General features: G+C 34.0%; 10 protein-coding genes and 2 pseudogenes across 12 annotated transcripts, besides 5 other annotated features; 6 read left to right on the top strand and 6 right to left on the bottom strand.

The window, feature by feature from the left end:
- Nucleotides 1–3,076: part of a mobile genetic element that runs on past the window's edge.
- On the bottom strand, nucleotides 540–695 carry TVAGG3_0915620 (uncharacterized protein; the record flags this gene model as incomplete). The annotated part of the gene is made up of 1 exon (XM_051251994.1): nucleotides 540–695. The coding sequence occupies one exon, from the start codon at nucleotides 693–695 to the stop codon at nucleotides 540–542; it is 156 nt and encodes a 51-aa protein (XP_051077568.1).
- Nucleotides 1,572–2,007, top strand: TVAGG3_0915610 (uncharacterized protein; the record flags this gene model as incomplete). The annotated part of the gene is made up of 1 exon (XM_051251993.1): nucleotides 1,572–2,007. A coding segment is annotated over one exon (436 nt), but the record flags the coding sequence as incomplete, so codon positions are not given.
- A 327-nt stretch (nucleotides 3,077–3,403) lies between the features above and the next one.
- Nucleotides 3,404–4,181, top strand: TVAGG3_0915590 (uncharacterized protein; the record flags this gene model as incomplete). The annotated part of the gene is made up of 1 exon (XM_051251992.1): nucleotides 3,404–4,181. A coding segment is annotated over one exon (778 nt), but the record flags the coding sequence as incomplete, so codon positions are not given.
- A 73-nt stretch (nucleotides 4,182–4,254) lies between these two features.
- Nucleotides 4,255–4,496, bottom strand: TVAGG3_0915580 (uncharacterized protein; the record flags this gene model as incomplete). The annotated part of the gene is made up of 1 exon (XM_051251991.1): nucleotides 4,255–4,496. A coding segment is annotated over one exon (242 nt), but the record flags the coding sequence as incomplete, so codon positions are not given.
- Nucleotides 4,497–4,514: 18 nt separating this feature from the next.
- Nucleotides 4,515–4,790, bottom strand: TVAGG3_0915570 (uncharacterized protein; the record flags this gene model as incomplete). Its single annotated transcript, XM_051251990.1, has 1 exon — nucleotides 4,515–4,790. The coding sequence occupies one exon, from the start codon at nucleotides 4,788–4,790 to the stop codon at nucleotides 4,515–4,517; it is 276 nt and encodes a 91-aa protein (XP_051077564.1).
- A 226-nt stretch (nucleotides 4,791–5,016) lies between these two features.
- TVAGG3_0915560 (phage tail repeat-like family) lies at nucleotides 5,017–5,835 on the bottom strand (the record flags this gene model as incomplete). Its single annotated transcript, XM_051251989.1, has 1 exon — nucleotides 5,017–5,835. The coding sequence occupies one exon, from the start codon at nucleotides 5,833–5,835 to the stop codon at nucleotides 5,017–5,019; it is 819 nt and encodes a 272-aa protein (XP_051077563.1).
- A 1,389-nt stretch (nucleotides 5,836–7,224) lies between these two features.
- Nucleotides 7,225–7,351: a mobile genetic element.
- Nucleotides 7,352–7,612: 261 nt separating this feature from the next.
- Nucleotides 7,613–8,986, bottom strand: TVAGG3_0915540 (cellular component assembly; the record flags this gene model as incomplete). The annotated part of the gene is made up of 1 exon (XM_001298410.2): nucleotides 7,624–8,979. The coding sequence occupies one exon, from the start codon at nucleotides 8,977–8,979 to the stop codon at nucleotides 7,624–7,626; it is 1,356 nt and encodes a 451-aa protein (XP_001298411.2).
- Nucleotides 8,987–10,624: 1,638 nt separating this feature from the next.
- Nucleotides 10,625–12,703, bottom strand: TVAGG3_0915530 (endocytic recycling; the record flags this gene model as incomplete). Its single annotated transcript, XM_001298412.2, has 1 exon — nucleotides 10,625–12,703. One exon carries the CDS (start codon nucleotides 12,701–12,703, stop codon nucleotides 10,625–10,627), a length of 2,079 nt encoding a protein of 692 aa, XP_001298413.1.
- Nucleotides 12,704–12,841: 138 nt separating this feature from the next.
- Nucleotides 12,842–12,953: a mobile genetic element.
- Nucleotides 12,954–13,562: 609 nt separating this feature from the next.
- Nucleotides 13,563–14,124: a mobile genetic element.
- Nucleotides 14,120–21,542: part of a mobile genetic element that runs on past the window's edge.
- On the top strand, nucleotides 14,511–15,191 carry TVAGG3_0915500 (protein of unknown function, DUF4106 family; the record flags this gene model as incomplete). Its single annotated transcript, XM_051251988.1, has 1 exon — nucleotides 14,511–15,191. A coding segment is annotated over one exon (681 nt), but the record flags the coding sequence as incomplete, so codon positions are not given.
- TVAGG3_0915490 lies at nucleotides 16,329–17,507 on the top strand (annotated as a pseudogene). Its single transcript has one exon. A coding segment is annotated over exon 1 (1,179 nt).
- TVAGG3_0915480 lies at nucleotides 17,925–18,917 on the top strand (annotated as a pseudogene). Its single transcript has one exon. A coding segment is annotated over exon 1 (993 nt).
- TVAGG3_0915470 (uncharacterized protein) lies at nucleotides 20,853–21,257 on the top strand (the record flags this gene model as incomplete). The annotated part of the gene is made up of 1 exon (XM_051251987.1): nucleotides 20,853–21,257. One exon carries the CDS (start codon nucleotides 20,853–20,855, stop codon nucleotides 21,255–21,257), a length of 405 nt encoding a protein of 134 aa, XP_051077561.1.

Below are 21,542 nucleotides of genomic sequence, written 5' to 3'. Positions count from 1 at the left end.
GGCTTGGTTTAGTTTGAAAACTAACCTTTGGTTTTGGTTTATCTTCAGTTTTTGGTTTTTCTTCTTCTATTGGTTTTTCGTCACTTTTCGGTTCCTCTGACTTTACTTCACTTGCAGGAACAGTTGTGTCGTCAACATCTTCATAAATATCATATGCCATCTGTTTCTGTTTTCCTTTCAACTTTTTGTGTTTGTTGTAAAGTTTAGAATATTTCGACTCTAAGTCAATGAGATGTTCTATAATGAACTGTTGGTCGGTAAAATATACTTTTCCATCTGTTGTCTCGAAAATTCCTTCAGACTTCAATATTTTATTTGTGAGAGTCTGTTTCTTTTTTGAGATACTAGCCGTTCCATTTCTATGAAAAGTGACTTTATAGTTAGGGTTTGTATTTCCAGACCTGGCACTTTCTATTATTGAATTTTTCTCTTCATCTGTAAGTTCTTTGACAGGTTTTGACAATGGTTCTGAACTTTTTGTTTGTGGTGTCAAATCTACCGTTTCAACTTCTTCGGTCATTTCATCTCAGTAAAAAAATTTAGTTTGGTTTGTTTTCAACTGGTTGTTTAGGTTTTTTAAGTCGGTCTAAAACTTCCTGAGGTATAGGGAGGACTTGACAAACACGTGGTTGTGTAACTGCTGGAAGTCGACAAATCCATCTTGAACCCATTTGTCTCAATGCTGTATTGTTCATTTCATCTCAGTAAAAAACTTTACATTCCCCGTTTGAGGCGGTTGAGGTTGGTTATTGTTTACCCATTGTTGTGCATGGTTATATCCTCTGTTAAAGAATCTTTCACCTTGGTCCATATAGTGCCCTGCTTGGTTATAGTAGTCATTTGCTTTGTTATAGTAGTTTCCTGCTTCTCTTCCTACATTGTCCATCCATCCTTGAACTTTTCCTCTTGTTTCAGGATTTGGAATAAGATTTGCTGCATCTCGTGCTACCTCCCAACCTTTCTGTACAGTTTGTATAATAGGTTGTGCTTTCTCTTTAAGTATACCTAATGTACTCAAAATCTTCCTTCCAACTCCAAATACACCTCTGGCTATTGTTCCCACTGCGGGTAAAAATCTGGATGCAACTCCTGCTAATGCGCCAAATAAACCCATTTCTTATAGGATAAAAATGACGAATCCAAACAAGGACCCCTATGTTTCTAAGGCAACAAAGAAAGCACTCATGATAAAAATCTTTAGTTCAACACCAAATGCTTGGTTTATGGATATCTTGGAAAACATTCCGAGGTATAGAGAAGATGGACCTCCATACTGGCTAATATTTGTCGGTCAAAACACAAGATACTGTGAAGCCATACCATTACAGTCCAAAAATATTTTAGATATCTTAGCAGCTTTGACAATATTCGTTGACAAATACCATCCAACAAAACTGACATCTGACTGTGAAAGTTCTTTCAAATCAGACGATGTAAAAAACTATCTGCGTTCAAAAAATGTAAACCAATATTTCATTGTCGACCAAAACCATTCTGCTCTTGGTGTCATTGACAGTTGTATAAAAATCTTAAGAGACTTAAACCAACCACAAGGTGGTGAAGCAAATGAAATGTCATATGACGACAAGTATAGACACTTCTCCATGGCAAAGATGAGACAAGTTTTAAATATTTACAATAGCCGTAAACAAAAAGGTTTGGGAAACCACTCCCCCGAAGAAATGAAAAACAACCCTGACTTAGAGAAAGACTATATATTTAATAATTTAGTCAAAAGAGACAAACAAGAAAGAATGCCAGGCTTCAAACTTCAGAAAGGTGACAAAGTAAAAATAGAAATACCTAAACGCGACCCATATGAAAATACTATTGACTATGACAACAATGGGAACTCGACAGGTACTCACATTCGTGTTCGTAAAAATAGAAGAAAGTATACAAGAGAATATTATGAAGTTTTAGGCAAACATGGCAAAATGTACAGACTGCAAGCAGAAGATAAAACTACTATTGTCAGACCTCGTTTCAAACTTGTTAAGGTTCAAGGTGGTATACTTTCAAAGACAGTTCCTAACAAATATAAGACAACTCCTGACGAATATGCTAAAGAAGTTGAAAATGACGACTAAGCAATTCTATACCATGCACAAACTGTCATGTAAGGTGGCATGTATTTTTTACCTAGTCCTGTAGATGTTGTTGTAAAAGTATGTTGGTGGTTTCCTCCTGGTTCAGTTTGTCGAAAAGTCTTTTTTGCTGAATGGTTATAATCTGGAGATAAAACGTCATAGCCAGCTTCATACTCTGAGTTGTATAATGGGTGGTCTCTTAATGAGTGGCTATGGTCGCCAGAAAAGTTTGTTGTACCAGAATGACTATGTGGTGGCAAGTTGTCGACAGATATCGTTTTACTTCCACCTGTTTTCTTTGGAGTGTGTGCACAATACAAAAAACTTTCGAGTATTTGAGTCCAAGTTCCAAAACCAAGTACTACTTCTGGTCTGGTAGAGTTCATTGACGTATAAATAGAACCAACTGGGTAAATGGTTTGAAGTATTTCTGTCTTTAATGTTTGAAGCTCTGTTTTGTCTGCTTTCTTGTCATATAAATCTTGAGCAGTGAATTTAATATTATGTTCATCCTCCATGACATAAACATCTCTACATCTAATGTTTCTCATCGTTGTTATGTCGTCATCCGATGTTAAACCTTGTGGAAAGTTAGGAGGTTTACAATATATTGCATCCCCACCAGTTTCTTCAACCGTTCCTTCAATATTTTCTATACCAACAGTTGCGAAGAAGCTATGTGTATGTCCAACGTCACTTTTCCTGTTTAAGGTTTCTTGTAAGTTTGTAATATTTGCAATGGTATGTGTATGTCCAACGTCACTTTTCCTGTTTAAGGTTTCTTGTAAGTTTGTAATATTTGCAATGGTATGTGTATGGTTCTTATCCGCTTTAAGGTCTAAACATCCTGAAACCCACCCTGTATCGGCTTTACCTTTTAAAATCTTTGTTGTCCGTTCATGGTACCATTCAACCCTTTCTATAATTTTTTCATCTTTTTCATTCACATATTCCTTATCTGCCTTCTTCACTAACGCACTAGCCACACGTGCTAACTCATCGTCTACATATTCTTTGTCAGCTTTGTTGTCAACATCTGCTTTCAAAAGAAGTTCATTTATAGGTTTCTCGTTTAAAGTTCCTTTTGTTGGATTTATACAGACAGTATGGTTCTTATTGTCTTGAAACAGAAACTCATCTGTCATTGGGTTTAATGTCAGTTTTAAGTTTCCTTCTTTCAATGACTCAGATATCTTAGAATAGTTTGAAAAGTTTGTTGTGTTCTTATTTAGAGCTTGCACAATGAGTTGTCGGTTGTGTTGTATTTCTCTCATAGACGCTGTTTCATTTGACATTTTTATTCTAGATAAAATATGCTTCCAATAGAAAAAGAAAATTCAAGAGTTGCTACAACTAAACCATTAGATGAACTTTTTACTAATGTCGGTCAAAAGTTTGAGACAGAGACCGTAAAGCATGAAGGCTATCGTTTTGACTACCCATTAAGATGGCTAAGAGACCCATCTGTCACAAAAGCTATTGGCTTTCGTAGAATGAAGTTTGTGTCTGTAGAAGATAAAAGTTTTCCATTTATTGTAAGGTTTCATATAGATTATATATCTGAAGGGAAACGAAAAATGTGGGAAGAAATTGAGCTAATACAAGTTGACCTTTCATCTTCTCTACAGACTGCGTTAAAAAATATAGAAGATAAAATAAATTCATGTTATGCAAAATATGCTGATGAATATGCAAATACCGAGAGCACACTTTATGTGAGAATTGTATATGACAAACAAAATTCACAAGTGTCATTTCAAATCTACGAAGACAATCCAAAGAAAGACGAACAAATATATACAGAATTCACTGCAATGTCATGGTATTATTTGCAAAGAATGTTAAATCAGAAAGTCAAACTTCCTTTAGCAAATATTTACAGTCGATATGCAAGAGATGAACCATATTTATTTAAAGATGTTTTCGACCCAGCTGCTATTATTGTTCATGCTTCATTTTCTGGCGCTCAAAACTCTTTCTTATGCTTGGCAAATGACTTTTACGAAAAACCTACAAAGTTATATGAACCACCAAGTGGAAGTATTTCAGACTTTCAAGTATGGTTTACTACAGATGGAAGAAAAAGAATAATTCCATTATACCATGCGTTTTACTTAGAACTTAGTTTCATATACAACTACTATCGAACGGTAAAATATATTTTTTAATACGGTTGAGGTGTTGGATTTGGTTGCCAACTAGACTGTGGTGCAGGTTCAGGCTGTTGTATAACAGAGCTTGTTCTTCTGGTTCAGGGTCTTTAGGTATAATACCAACAAACTGACCTACTCTTTTACCAATATTTTTGACTCCGTTCCAAATTCCTCTTCCTACGGTTTTTATTCCATTCCATATACCTCTTCCAACATTTCGAAAGAAGTTTCCTATTCTTCCAAAGAAACCCATTTTACTATATGTAAAAATCTAATGTCCGCCTAGTCTCTTACGTTTCCTGTTGAGTTCCATAGCATTCTTTAACTGGAGCTCATACATTCTGTTTCTCCTCTGGTAGAAAACATATTCTGGGTCAACTCCTGTGTTCGCGTCATCTGCATAAAGTTGTTTATATCCCACTTCAGGGTTTGTATAAAACTCTTTCCATCTCATATTTGCATACCATGGTGGCAAACCTAACGCAGCGTCATTTGACATGGCAGTTTGCATTTGTACATCTGTTGGCACTTGACCATAGTTTGCCATTGCAGTTTGTATTCTAACTTCATTTGGAATATTCTCTGGGTTTGGTTGTCCAGGTTGCTGTGCATTCGCTAAGTTCTGTGCGTCCATTTAATATTAGATAAAAATATCTCTTACGAGTACATATGCTGAACATTTGCTGGTATTGGTTCATCTTCATATTCTCTATATCTTTCTGCCACGTCAAATAAGTAAATGACACAATGGAAAAAACCTAAAACAAGTAGTCCTATTTCAAACCACATTTACTTACCAATAAAATTTCTTTGTTATGACACTTTCTCCGGTTTATAGGACCTCTCTCATATTCTATCTTATCGTATCTAAACTCATAGTCATGTATGTCCTCTAACCATCTCATGACACTTTCCAAACCACTTTTATCGGATGTAAAGTAAAAGCATGGATGGTTATGTAAAACGTCTAAAGTTTCTAAAGAGTCTCTCAAAGTCCAGTCTGCTTGGTATTGAAAATCGTATGTGTTATAGAACGGCGGGTCTACTATAAAGAAAACATTTTCCTTGTCTTTATATTTTTCATACAACTCTGTCCAATAACATCTCACAAACTCTATACCCTCAATATATTTTTCTATGTCCTCTTTGAAAACATTTATATAGTTAAGATATAAAACTTTTGACATAAGTGTTTCAATGTCATGAACTCTTATAGAACCACTATATAATAGTCTAGCAGATATACTATCCCAGTCAATATACTCTGCCTTTTTCAAAACCTCTCTCACAATATTTTTCTTATCTAATGGTATACGTTCCATCTTACCTATAGGTATCTTTTCTTTTAACTCTTTCAATATTTTGTTTGTGTCTGGAATATGTTTGAGACGGTCCATATAGTTGTCGAAGTCATTGCATATAATCTTTGAGTCTGGGAATATTATATGGCACAAATGGGATATATAGAAACTTCCACCGAACAAATCTACAAATGTTAGACCATTCGGTAGTTTCTTAAGTTCTCTCAATATAATATCTTTACATCTACTCTTATTTCCAAAGAACGGTAACGGTGGTTTTGTAAAATTCATTTATATATAATAATAAAAATGTTTTTACCTGAAAAGTGACAGAAAAGTGACAAACATGAAAACATATATAATTTGTGAAAAGCTCCTGGAAGCCCTCCGAATATAAGAACTTCATTTATGTGGGCTAGAAGGGGCGCAGCCCCTGGAAGGCCACCCCAAGAAAAAAAAAACTTCATTATATCAATCATCCTCAGGGCTAGAAGGCACGAAGTGCCTGGAAGCCCCGCTACCTTTTTTTTTTTTTTTTTTTTTTTTTAATGAGAGAAAATCACTCAACAAAAAAACAATTCTTTCAAAAAGTTTGACATTGATCTTTCTAATACATATTTTTGGAAGGGCGTAAGATACGCCAACTTAAAAATATTATCAAATGAGAGAAAATCACTCAACAAAAAAACAATTCTTTCAAAAAGTTTAAAATTGATCTTTCTAATACATATCCTATGGAAGGAGTTTACATTCTCAAAATAAAAACCAGTTCAAAATCTTATTATTCCTTGAATAAAAATCATTTAATTTCAAATCCATTCCAAATCCTTAAATCTGTATTAAAATCATTTTGCCAACAACCAATACAATACAAATTACATTTCCATATATCTTCTTGTCCATTTTAATTTTTTATCTCATTTTATTTAATTTTATTTAAAGCATATACACATCGAGATCCTTTACACATAGTTATATAAAAGTCAAATACATAATAAATTCTTAATTCTAGAGATATCTCAAAATCTCATTTTTTTAATTTAAAATACCTTTCATTTTTCACAGTACGATCACAACAAACAAGCCATTTACTAATTAACACATATAAGAAAAATATCAAATTACAAAACAACTTTCAATATCATTCGCATCAAATTCTATTTTTTCATAATTATGAACTACATGTTATTATATAATATATGTCGGCGCATATTCCACTCTATACAAGTGTCAGACACACTCACACAAAGCTGTGAGATTCATACCTCTATCAGTAGGACTTCTCAAATCAAGAACACATATGTTTCACTATCGCACATCTGTGTAGGATCTAATTAACCCTTTGGACTGGTACTTCAAAATTTGATAATTTGATAATTTCATGTGATATCATCATTTGCCTTTAAAACAACTGTGCGTTAAACTAGACACGTTTCTCTATCATAATGCAAAATATCAAAGTTTGGGAGATTCCCAAAGTGTCTGAAACTGATCATAAGGGTGAAAAACCGTTTTCCAGAAGTTGGGAACGTAGGGAATTTCGGATTTCCTAAAAATAAATGAAAACTTTAATATAGAAATAGCATCTGATTTTAATGCGATTGCACAAGGATTAAAAAGAATTTTGGAAGGCATAAAAATTTGTGATGTTTACAATTTATTTTGACACTCAATAAGCTTTTAAGGCCACACTTACGCCCATCTAACTTTAATTCAAATTTTTGACAACTGGCGTGAAGCATAATTGAAAATCAACCTTAACCATCTGAATTGAAAGCCATGTCATAGGGGCGTAAGTGCACCCTTAAATTTCTTTTTTTTCCGTTGGAAATCTAGAAGTAGATTTAAAGCGACTTATGAAACGTCTTATATAAATTAGATACTAATGGTCTAACGTTTCACAAAATTATAAAGGAAGAATAACTACTGGTCTGGAAGAGAATTCCCATTCTAAGTTTAAAATGACTATATTTCCATTTGAATATTTTTAATTTTATAAATTTGATAGAAAGGAAACCTAATTTTATATAAAATTTTTAAACATAAAATATAGCTTTATTTACACCAATAAATGAATACTTATGCTTCAAACAATGATTCGTAATTCATTGATAGAGTTTCTATCTGTTTCGCCAATTCTTTATTAGCTGTAACGCATGATGTAGGTATCTTTGGCGGCGTCCTATTAATACCTAGTTCTTGAATATCTCCAATTTGTTGGAAAAATCTCGGATCTCTGATTTCTTCCGGCTGTTCATCATTAACATTGTTGCGTTGGCCCTTTATAAGTTTGTCCAAACGCTCCTGGATCTTCTGGGAATTCTCACAAGTCTGTTTTCCTGTTTCATAGAGTCTTTTTGCGGAATCTAAGTCATGGTGCTTCTCGAGGATGAGGCCAAAGTTGAGCCAAGCCTCAGGGATTTGAGCTTTTTGGTATATTGCCCTCTGAAAAGCAACAATTGCATCTTGATATTGTTCATTCTTGCAGTAAAGTACTCCGAGTTCGCACCAGAAGAGGGCGGAATCGCACCAATCGACAATAATGTCGCAGTATTTCTTGTAGGCGGACTCCATGTTGGAATTATTGAGTTCAATTCGGGCTAGAATGAATTTGAGGAGTGGATCCTTATCAAACTCTGGATGGCTACTGATAACGACTTGTAATTCGTTCAAAGAAGCTTTATCGTCTCTGAAAGATAAAATCCAAGTATATTGCTGTAAAACTTTAAGATTATTTGGATATTTGTTGACGAGTCTCTTGAATTCTTGTAGAGAAAGATCAGTTTGGCCTTCTAATAATAGTGTAAAAGCTCTTTGGAAAACAATATCGTCAGGCTTAAGATTTGGTGGTGGATTATTCAGTACTGCATCAAGTTCTGCATATGCGTTCGGGAACATCTTTTTTGCTCTGTAGATAAAAGCTAATCTGAGATGATAATCTGGAGCTAAGGCTGGGTTCTTTGTTATTTCTTTTGCATTCAAGAAGAACTTTAAAGCATCATCGTAGTATTTGAAATGCTGATAAACACATCCGAAACTGTACCAGAAATAAGGATCTTGAATTTGGTTGTTAATTCTTAATACATGTGAAAAAGAGGAGTATGCATTAGCGTAATCACTAATCATTAAATAACAATGACCGAGAATCATCCAGCTTGCAGAGTTATTTGCATTACTATTGACTTCATGTAAATTCGAAGTCATAATATCGCATATAATTTGAGTTCCTGGCTTTAATTCAGGTTCAGTTTGAAATATATCTGGATTGTTCGGATTATATGAAATTGTTTTACGTGAAGCGTATTCTAGAACATTTGGAGCGTTTATTTCTTTTGCTGTATTTGCAATGCTCGACCATACAAACTCAAAAGCCTTGTTGGCTGCTTGAATAGTATGCATCATCTCATTAGTAACTGAAGAAATATCAGATGCCATAAATTTTGATAAAAAAAATTAGAAAAAAAATATAAAAAGTGACAACTTGGATATAAAAAGTGACTTTTAGTCAAATAAGAAAAATTCAAAAATGTCAAGAGAAAATTATCAGAATTTCCATTTTACAAGTCAACAAGTTGATGAAATAACTCGTATATTAAGACAAGTTCCTCAAGAAAAACTAATGTCTTTGGAATTACAGCCTTTGCCAAAGAAAGAAGTTCAAATTTTATATTTTCCAACAGTAAATAATAAGAATGAAACTCCCCAAACCGAAACTAAAGCTAAGGAGCCACAGCAAAATATCATTGATATTCCTCTGAACTTTGAAATCAATACTCCAAAATTACAAGAAAACAATACGAAGCCAGCAACAGAAAAACAAGAAGCTAAAAAGCAAGAAGATTTGGATTCTTGGTTAAATAATTTGTTGGGTTAAATCCCGAAATATTATTTTCTCATTTATTCAACATTATAAACGCTTTCTTGTTTGTATTCAAAACTATTCAATTTTTCCTTTCTTTTTTAAGAGATAATTCCCAAAGATATTGAATAAAATAATAATTATCAAAATATTGATTTTCATATTGCGATTTTCTACGCATTAGGTGAATATGATGTTGTTGCGGCTGTAGGTGAAAGAATCATTATTGTTGCTTTTGAGCCCCGATAAAATTGAATGAAAAAATTCCGACTTTTTTTAATTTGAAAGTCTCCTCACACTTTTCAATGCTCGATTTTTAAAAAACTGTTTAAAAATGGAGCTTTTATTGAAATAGTGTAGAGACTAAGAATTACCTCAGACTTTTCAGAGGATTGAGTTGTCACTCAATCCTCTGAAAAGTCTGAGGAAATTCGCTAAATTTTCTTTTATTGTAAACCAATCAATATCATTTTAATCAATATTCTCCATTATGACGATTTTGTTGATTGTTTCAAAGATTATAATGATATTACAACTAAGTTGTATATGTTTCATATAACAAATGAAGACGAAATCAATGCTTTTTGTGATGAAATTAAAATTAAATTATTGTATAACTCGAAAAAATATTTCAGGGACCACTTCAAGGAAATAATTTCAAATGCAGAAAAATAGAACAATCGGTATAGGCTATCTTATTTGATCCTAAAGAAAAAACTGCTCAAAGAATCTTTTCTTAATGATATTTCATCCAATTACACTAGCTTATTGGAATCAATTATTGATGAAGACGTGAATCTATTTATTTCATTCACAGGACAAGATGAATTTTCTCCATTAAAAGCAATCAATTTTGATTTCATTCCATGTGTTGAAAAATCATTAAATATACTCGAAATATGCTGTTATTGCGGCTCAATCGATTGTTTCAAGTTTATAAGAACAAAATTTCATGCGTCAATTACAAAATTAACCTTAAGCATCTGAATTGAAGTCCATATCATATGAATGTAAGTGAACTCTTAACTTTTTTACCTTAGACAATTGGGATTTCTTCTTCACCCATGAATACCGATTTTTGAGAGCATTTCAGAAACCTGTAAATGACTCTTAAGGCTGCACTTACACCCATCTGACTTTTATTCAAATTTGTGACAATTGTTATACGACTGTGAGTGCATTTTTTTAAATAATCGTTTTTTTTTCATTATTAATAATTTTTTATTGATGCTTTTCCATATAAACATCCCAAATAGAGTGAAGAGCTGTCAACTGAAGGGGATCTCTATCATATGTCCTGTCTCCTGCTGAATATGCAGCTTCTTCAAGAACAAATGTGACAATTCCAGTTCGTTCTGAGTCGATTCGTTCAAATCCAACTTTATCGACGAACTGGAATATGTTTGATAGGCAGAAACAGTCAACTTGGACTTGGTGAAAACCATACTTTGAGTATGTCATGTTCCTGACAAACTCAAGGAATGATTTCACTGAATAAATAATCAATGAAAAGATAATTTCGGCTGGGTCCATAGAAATCTTCGGATTCAGGAATAATCTGCCGAATGTTGCTTGATGGAACATCTGCGAAATATCACTAGCATCACGAACACCATTAAATGTGGCTACATTCGATGAAGAAACAACAGTTTTTCTTGGAGAAGAAGTGCCAGCATAATCGGCAGGATTGAAAAGAGCTGCAACTCTCTGGCTGTAATCTTTGAGAGTAGTCATTAGGTTGATGGCTGCCTGAGATGGGGAGATCGGTTCTTCCTCCGGGTAGGAATTGTAATCCGACATGTCTTTAATGAGCTGCAAGTCAATTTGTTGCCTTGCAGCTGTGATAAAAGCAAGAAGACATTGCTCAGATGTTCTTTTGGCTGCAACAGTTAATTCATCTGATAAAGATGGAATACCTTGCTCGATATCAGAAATTCTTGAATAAATTCCCTTAATTTCACCTTCAGAAAGCCTTTGAGCTACCTTAGAGAGAGCAAGTACATCATCACCAGGCGTAGACCTGAATACTTCGAATAATTTGATAAGAGATAATTGAATTTGTATTGCAAGAGTCATTACGCATTCGCCGTAATTTGCTGAGTATGGTGCAAACTGTGAAATCAGATTTAGTATCGGTTCTGTTACAGATTTAGACAAATCATCTGCATTTGACTTAATATTTGTATTTAAGAATTCTACGGTTGTTTGATAGATTTTCTCTGTTACCCCCTCGATATATTTTACAATAACATTATGTGTGTAATCAGAAAGCTGTTTTGAAGTTGCAATCGGAGTTAATAAAGTATCAAACTTGTTTAAGTAGGAAAAGAAGTCATCTACTGAGAGATTTGTAAGATTAACGCCACTACTAACGAATTTGCAAACTCTCTCGAATGTGTTTGATGTAAAATCTGATAAAACCTTGCTTATTTTTTCTGAATTCTCGTTTTCCAGTGGAATAAGCTTTTCTTTGAATAGGGAAACAAATTCTGTTGCATTGTGAATCGCAAGTTGGTCGACTTGTTCAAGTAATTCAATTGGGCCGGCAGGTTTAGAATCATCTTCGAGTCTGTTGTCAATAATAAGGTATTCATGGAAAGCAAGTGAAGAACAAATAAGTTGTAATGAATATCCGAGGCGTACTTGAAGAATTGCATATTCAATTGATTCAGAAACCGAAATATCTGTATTTACCATATGGCTAGAAATTTCGGATTTTATCTTTTCCATAATTTCTGTACATGTGGAATGAATACCCTGGAATGATGGAATGTTACTGTTATTTGTTAGAATTTTTTCGACTTTTAGCCAAATATTAACAGCCTTCTTGTAATTTCCTGTTTTTAAACAGTTTTTAAGTTCTTTGGGTAGATTCATTATGAACTTAACTCTTTCGAGAAGTCTAGAAATGCCGGTTAAACTAACAACTTCTTCTTTCGTTTTACCGTATTTGGTTTCAATTTCATTGTTTTTCTTTTGCATTTCCGTAAAATGCTCCTTGAGGTGATCAACTTGTGCACGTAAATCTACAATTTGTTCTTTAAATTCACTAACTGCATCATTTGCATGTAAAAACTTCTGATAGTTGCCATAAACAATAGTTTGAAGCTCGTTTTCATATGTACGAATCTCGGAGATGATTTGATTTTGAGTTGCGATAATGTTGTGAATTGATTCATTTTTCGTGTTTTCGGCAAAATATTTATCAGAATTGAAGTTGGGAGAATCAATATCTGTTTCATTGTTTGTTTCTGATGTTTCTAGTCCGTAATATTGTCTTAGACGACGATTTGTTGACATTCAATGACTTGTGATATGAAAATTCATACGTTTTTCAAAAGATTTTTATGAAAACATAACTAACAGTCGCAACAAATTTAAAATTGCATTTTTATGAAGTCCAATTTTTTTAAGGGTGCACTTAACCTTCAATTCGGGTTACACCCCTATGACATAGCCTTCAATTCAGATATTTAAGGTTAATTTTCAATGATGCTTCACGCCAGTTGTCAAAAATTTGAATAAAAGTCAGATGGGCGTAAGTGAAGCCTTAAGTACTTATTATTGTTTTAAGATCTTAGTTTGCACATTTCTTTTCTGCATCACATGTCTCTTGCTCGTTTGCATCTAATTCTTGCGTCAAGATAAACTGTGTCCATATATATAAGTCATTAAAAGCCTTGGAACGACTTTTTTAGTAAATATTTTTCATATTCTATCAATATGTGATGTAATGAAGAATACTGAGTAAGCTGTGAAACATGTGGGGGGAATGAAATTGTATAAGTTGTGTAACTAAATCGCCGATGAATATATATTCTTTTTCTATTCTAAACGTAGTTTGCTACCAATATTCATAACATATATTTGCTCAGTTAAAAAAAGATAACATTTCTCAATATGAATATTACCTCTTTTTGAACAGTTTACTTGAAATTGGTAACTCGAAACAATTATTATATATGTTCACACAAAGAGTTCATAAACGTAAATACGCGAAATATAGTGGAGAAAAGAACTCCGATAGTATTTAATTTGTTGAAATGAAAATAATCTAAGCTTAGATTGTTTGTGATTTGAAAATAGGGATATATCTAATATTAAGAAACATTATTTTGTTTTTGATGAAATTTTAGAAATTTCTTGATAAAAAATTAAGGGTGCACACGAGAGGATCATGTAAACTTCAGAATTTAGAACCTTATTTTTAGGCAATTTCTTGGCTACCTATTTAGGCTCGAAAAGCAAAAAATATCAAAAAATACAACTTGACTCCATTATGACCCTTTCATGGAGGTAGTTTTTATCCGCTAGTATTTTCCCTTTGAATCTCTTTACAATTCGAAATCAAATTCAAATCTCAGTAGAAGAAAGGAAGAATCGACTTACTACGGTTGTAATACGAATAAATACATATATTTAATTATTTTTATTTACATAATAATTGTTTGAAGCTCATATTCCAACAAATTTTTAAATAAAAACATTAAAATGTTGAAAATGTTCATATATTTAATAGGGTTTTGGCACTTTATTGAGGAATTACTACATACATAGTCGAACTGAACTTGATATTTTGAAATTTAAATTATTTATCAAAATTAAAATTTAACTTGAAATTTATAATTATTTAGTCATATTTTGCATAATTCTAAGTAGATTTTGTAAAAAATCAAGAAAGAAAAATTTTAACGTGCTTTATTTTTTCTTTTTTATAAAAAAAAAAAAAAAAAAGGTAGTGGGGCTTCCAGGCACTTCGTGCCTTCTAGCCCTGAAGATGTTTAGTATAAATGAAGTTCTTATATACGGGTCTTCCAGGAGCTTTTCACAAATTATATATGTTTTCATGTAAATGACCCAAAAATAAAGTTTAGGTGAAGAGGTGAGATCTCACCTGTTTTCTCACCTCTTTTTTCACCCGTTGAATTTTCATGACTTCTTCGTAATGAGTGTAAAGGACCCAAAAATAAAGTTTAGGTGAAGAGGTGAGATCTCACCTGTTTTCTCACCTCTTTTCTCACCTCTTGAATTTTCAAGACTTCTTCGTAAATGTTTTGTCAAGTGTCATATAAACATCTGTCAAAAACCGTTTTTTACTTCACTTAAAATGCCACGTAAGCTACGTAAGAATATACGTAAGAGGAAGAGAGCATTGAAACATCCAATAGTAAAACTGACACCACAACAACAGTTGCAACAACAAATTATGAATGACCCCACTATGTTGCAACAAATGTCAAGCAATCCTATGCTTTTAAACCGAGTTCTTGGTGCACAGAGTGGAGGTTTAAGAGCGGCACTTTTAGCGAAAATGGCAGGCTATGGTGGAGCTGCAGACGGAACAGCTTATAACCCTCAAAGTCAAATGAATTTGAGTTCACTCAAAAATCAAATAGCAGATGTCAAAAAGTCAAACATAGACATACAGAAACAAATAAGTGAAAACGAAAAGAAACTAGAATATGACAGACACACAAAGAAACTCAATGAGTTAAACGTAGAGAAAAAGAAGAAAGAAGAACAACTGAAAGAACTAAGTACAGAGGAATATGCGAAAAAAGTGTCAGAAAAAGCAGCAGAAGTAGCAAAAATGGAACAAGATGTTATAAATTTGAAAAACCATACTACTCAATATAAAGTACTGAAAGATGAAGAGATAAAACAAAAAGCCCTGAAGACATATATGGATAGCGATGAGTATAAAAAAGAAGTTGAAGCAAATGTAAAGGCAGAAAAACTTTTACAGTTGCAAAACCAAACCGTACAGTATGAAAACTTAGCACAAGAAAGTAAAAATAACGACGCAGCCATGCAAAAGGCAATGAAAAGCGCAGAATATATAAAAGCTAACAATGACTGGTTAGATGCCCAAGCCAACGCTAAAGCAGCCCAACTTATAGGGTCAATAAGGACAAAAATACAAGCGGATGAAGACAGTTCAAATGAAGCTTTAACGAATGCTGACTTTAAGAACGCCTTCGAAGCTCTTCATAGTAAGGTGAAACAAGTGAACGATTTCTCATCTGGAAAGAAACTGAAGTCTGAAGGTTTCGACAAAGAGTTAAGAGAAGTAGCACAAAATATGACGAAAATAACAGATGCAGCAACGAGACTGGCAGTTCAAAGTGCCTATGACGCCGTTAGAGCAACTGTTGTGGAAAGTCAAGAAAAAGATTTACAACAGACCAAAACAGACCTAGTAAATGCTTTCTTAAAAACGAAAAGTCAGGTAGGACATTATGCTGCAGATGGAACATATGTGCCAGCTGGTGGAACTTATATACCAGCTGGTGGAACTTATATACTAGCTAGTGAACTTATATACCACCAAACCCTCCAAGAGAAGCACCTGCACCAGGACTACCTAAAACATTTACATCGTCACATGGACACAGACACAGGCATGCACCAAAACCAACACAACAACCAACACAACAACCAACACAACAAACCAACAGTTCAAACACTGCACCAAACCAACAGTTCAAAAACACTGCCACCACAACCAACAGTTCAAAACACGCACCACAACCAACAGTTCAAAACACTGCACAGCAACAACCACAAACAGAGCAAGGACATAAAGAAGTAGAGAACAAGGAAACCAAGAATTCTTAAAAATGCTTAAGGAAATTATGGTTACCCAGATACTCTTGACTTTAGTGACAGATATAAAGAAGCTATTAGAAAGTTCGAGGAAGGATACTGACCCGAACCTATTTAGCTTTATGGCTCAGCACCAAATCGGATATAATCTCAAACCTGGAAAATACAAGCTCGCTAAGGGATATGATTTAATAGCATATCATCCAAATGACATGACTGAATTTACTCCGAGATATTTTGGTGTCAGAGAATAAATGATAATTCAACTATCTTCATGAAACGCGTAAAAAATAGAGACGGAACGAAAGAAGAAAGGGTTATGAATGCGGATGACTTAAATAGGGAACTTGTTAAAAACGGTCTCGGAATATATGAAATGCCAGCAGATGAGGTACAAGAAACTCCACAGGAAGAAGTTCAGATACAACCAGACATGGAAGAAATAGTTCAGCAACAACAGCTAGAAGAGCCTGAAGGAAACAAACAAGTCCCTCCTTTGGAAAACTAACTTCACAGAACTAGATGAAGATTTGGAACAGCCGAAAAATCTTGACCCTCAACAAGTGTATGCGGGGAATATTGGAATCTTTCCAAGAGTCTAAGAAAAATTCGGCTGACAGAGTAGAAGAATATCGAAAAATGTTTACCGACATACAAAAGACTCCAACATCAGATGAAAATATTCAGCATAGAATGGAAGTACTGAAAGAAAATGTACGCCAATACAACAATCCTTTTTACTTACGACCATATAACGTTCAATCTTTGGCTGAACTCGGTGAAAATAAAAGGTTAAATTTCACCAAAACATATTAGAAATGAAACATTGTTTAAAGTTCATTCAGAACCTAGCCAATTATGGAAACAAACCTACTTTTGTTTCTGCAGACGATGGAACTACAATGAGATGGGGTCATAAAGCTAATCCGGATAGGTGGTTCATAAACTTACAACCTCAATTCCAAGAAGTTGTAGACGCAATGGAAGTGAATTGGTGAACCAGATGTAGCTGGTATTCAGCGCGGCTTTAATGCCATTTGAAAGATATGAAAGATGCAGATATTTTGGACCAGTATGAAATGAACATGGCTGATGGAAATATAACACCTGACGTTCTAAAACATTTATCTCAAAGAACTACACAGAACCATAGAGATGGTATATTTGGTGAAGAGTTTAGAAAGAAAGTTAGGGAGAGAGAAGGAAGAGAACCTATTGTACATGACCTTGCAAACGAAAGTTTGCAAAATGTCATAAAAACTTACTTTGCAGACAATGAAATGAGAAGGGATGAATATTTAAGAAAACTCAAATGGACAGTACCAAATGAAATGTTAGTATTGAAAACATGTTCCTTGACAAAATAAAACCAACTACAGAAATAAATGACGCAAGCCTGAAACGTTGGGTAAAAGCTTTCCCATTCACAAAAGATATTATTGGTTACATGGAAAGAAAACCAGAATGGCTACAAAAACATATATTTGGAAACGAGCTTATTCCATATGGACAAGCTATATTTGAAGAGCTTGAACGGAAACTCAGGAAAGAGTCATGCAAACAATACGCGAAGACTCAAATACAAACTATGACAAACTCTTTCTAGATATAGGTTACCTGAGATGGGCGACCAGAGCCCAAAGGCAAAAGGACATGGGAAATTTACAACATACTAGGTGAACATGAGGCAAAGATGCAACAACTTGAAGCAGAGGGCAAGTTACCAAAAGCGACACCAAAGAAGAAGAGTAGAACAAAGTGAAAGTAGTGAAGAAGTAACTTCATCTAGTGAAAGTAGTGGCAATGAAGGAAAAAGAAGAGTTAAAAAGTCAGCCAGGAAGAAAGTAAAGCTTGGTCCGAGTGGGTTCTATTATGATATATAAATCCAACTATTCTATATTTTTACCCATATGAAATGTACGCCGCTCAGAATATAACGCCAACAGTTTTGGATGCCATGAATGGAAATGTTTCCGAATGGTATAACGAATGCGACAATGCCATTAGAAGGTCAGAAATAGTTCCTGGAACTTACGAATATACAACTGCTGTTTCTTATGGAAACGTAGGTGAGTTTGGTGAAGGTTCTTCAACAACAGTAGATATTGCATGCGACAGGTTTCACATTATTTCTATTGACAACTCTTTCTTATACGTGGAACAAGACATTGAAATAAAACCTTCTGCCAAGTTGTCTGACAAGAAAGGTTGCAATGGAATTTTCTATGTCGGATACCAATATGCTCCAGAAGTTTTCATGGGATATAAGATATATTCTAACTCTGACTTAGTTCAAACAGTAACATGGGCAAACTATGAATGGTTCGCTTTGAGAAACTCAGTACAACCACAAGCTAGAGAACAAACAGACCAGTATGCAACTATTGAGAAAATAAGAAGACTTGACCCTAACGTTCCAGGAGTTTATGTTAACCTTTCTGGTTCAGATGGAAATGCTGCCACTAAAGTAAAACTGAAACTTAGAGTTCCTTTGTCATCTTTCCTCATCTTCAGGTTTTTAAGATACTTGCCAAACTGGGCAGGAAAAATTTCTATCGAACTTACTCCAAGCAAAAATAACTTAGTCATTGCACCAACACAAGACCCATTCACTCTTACAGACGTAATGGGAACAAATAAAACGTCATTCGCCGACTTTTGCAAAGACAAAGTTGACTTAGACTTTGGTTTCTCAAACTTCAACACTGAAGTAAACTATTATTTCAATGCTGCTGGAACTGCTTGGGACCCAGTTAAGTTCACATGCGAAAAATTTGAATGCAAGAGAATAGAAAGCAGACTTGCAGTCTATATGTTGGATCCAGATATTTAAATGCTTTAGCTGCCAAATATATTGCAGTTCCACTTATGTTCCCTATACACCAAATATCTGTCAAAGACTTTGCAGGTGAAGTTGGAAACCAAAATCCAGGAGCCGCAGGTGCAAGAACAGATATTGCTTTAACAACTGCAATGAAACATGCAGATACTATGTTTGTACTGTTCAGACGAACTATAAATGACTATTCTTGTTTCTAAACCCCGGTATTAAATATCATATAAACATAGATGGCAAATATTATCCAAGAGAAGAATATTCTACAGTTGAGGATATGAGGTCATACAACTTGACATTAGATGCTATGAACTTTAACAACAACTTCACAACAACCATTAACCCTGAAATGCAAAGTTCTATTATGCCATATGTGAAAGTATGGACTCATACAGGAGGTCAAAAAACTCAATATACAAATGGAGACCGTTCAAACTTTTGGCTTGGCATTCCATTTGCTGACTCAGAAGACTTTATGGGTGGTATTTCAACTGTTGGTACTGTACAAATACAATATACTGGTGACAGAGACGGTCCAGATGAATTGAAAGCAAAGAAGTTTACAAAACCAATAGCACTTTTCACGGAAGATGCTCTTTTGAAGATTCGTTCGATGAAACCTGCTGGGGCTCCTCAGATTGGCATAACGACAGCTTCCATCGAGCAGATTTTGGCAGCAGGTCAGTAAGTTGTTCTTGAACTGACTTCTCTCCGTCAAATATTGACAGTACGCCAGTTTTGACATAATATTGTATTATAAACTTTCCTTTAGTAATATCGGTCAGTTTTGAAGTTATATTTTTGTCTGCTTCAAGAACTTTCACCATTTCAGTTATACCAACTTTCTTTGCTTTATGAAAATATTTAGGTTCAGCAAAGACTGCTATTCTATAACATTTACCATTGTTTGTGTAAAGAACTATTCTGTCAATGTATTTGTATTGTTTGTGAGTATAAACTTTGTTCTGCTTCAATTCGAAGAGATACTCGAATACGTCCATCTTTTTATTCTAAGTAAAATGTCATTTCCGAAAAATAGAAGCGTAAGTGTTTCAAAAGGTTTAATGGCGGTGGCAGATGTGAAGTTAAATTCACCAACTCAAACAAACAGTCAAAGTGTTGTTGTCAATGTCAAAGACAGAGATGTTGAAGTGGGAAAACCATACGAAGACGAAGATGGTATAACAATAGTTCCTGTAAAAGAACCAACATATCCTGAAGTTACCAGAGACTTAAGTTCTGTTGCAGATATTCGAAATGACTACCAACAACTGAAAGACAAACTTCAAACTCAGGAGAAGATTTGTCAAGCTTTAAGTATAATGTTAAACTTGGTCGAACACAACCCTGTAAAAGTGAACTCATATGTCATTGCACCTCATGAAGTTTTGAAAGAACTATTGAAACTTTTGACAGAGGCAGACGATATAAACATCAAAGAAATAGAACCCGACATTAGTTGCTGTGGTGTTTCATATAATGTCATTGACAAGATATACGTTATGAAAGGAGGTGAAACGTTGAACTTAAAATATAGTTTCCCAGACGTTATAAAAATATTTGACGACCACAACATTTCATTAAAATTTATTTGCTAAGTAAATGGCAGAAGACATAATGGTTTATACTATTACGACTAAAAACCCCGAGTCATATAATTCTATAACAACAAACTTACAAAGTCCTCAAGGACGATATTGTAAACTAACCTTAAACACAATGACGACTAAAGCCTGTTTTGCTCTTTTGACACCAGAAGACTTTATTGTTGTGAATGGTAAAAAATACTCCTTTGAAGATACTTACTCAGATATACCACCAACAGGTTTTGTTGACTTATTTAATACTTTAAGGACGAGTGTAACATGTGCTGCAACTAGAGCAGGTTTCATTATGTTTGGATGTCCGACTGAGTTTACTATAAACAATATGAGCTATAATACAAAACTTATATCTGGTTTTTACTACCAACAGTTTCCTATAACAGGAAAAGGTGTCATACAAGGAATGTCTGTTCCATTGACTTTAAGTACACCTATTTTATATATTGTTTCAAACTTAGGTTCAAAGTGTTATTCGAATGTCGACAGAAACTATTATGACCAAAAGATACTTATGCGTATAAACAATACTTTCTCTGCTGGTTTGCCTATTGTTCATTCGAATGCAGAGTTTTCAGCTTTAGTAAACTCAAACACTTTAGCAAACATAAACTTAACCTTAGTTGACGCAAACTTTGTTCCTGTAAAACTTTTATGTCCTATGTATTTGTCAATGACGGCAGAAAGTTTCGAATTGGAAGATGCAACTGGTGAAAGTATTGTATTACAAGAACAACTTCAACAACAAATAGCTCAAGAACAACAAATGCAACAAATGGAACAAATGCAACAACAAATAGCTCAAGAATAAAAAAAATATTATTTTTTTATTTTTATAAAAATGTACAGAATAGATGTTTCAGATTTTTATGACTTCCAAGCATTCAGAAATATGTGTCCATTTAGAGATTATAACAAAGCAGTCGAGAATTTGAAACGTTTAGTCATTTATGTTGACTCTGCCCCAGAATGTTATGTTATGAAAGAATGGGATGTAGTCTTTAACAAACCAAGAGCAACAATAGTGTCTGAACAAGAATGTAGACAGAAACTTAAGAAAATAAAAGTCGTACAAGTTGGCATGAAGATGTTAGAT

This window comes from Trichomonas vaginalis, chromosome I, assembly GCF_026262505.1.
Source record: "Trichomonas vaginalis G3 chromosome I, whole genome shotgun sequence".
NCBI classification, from domain to species: domain Eukaryota; phylum Parabasalia; order Trichomonadida; family Trichomonadidae; genus Trichomonas; species Trichomonas vaginalis.
Note: the sequence above shows the minus strand (reverse complement) of the source record. Positions and strands in the feature narration are given on the sequence as shown.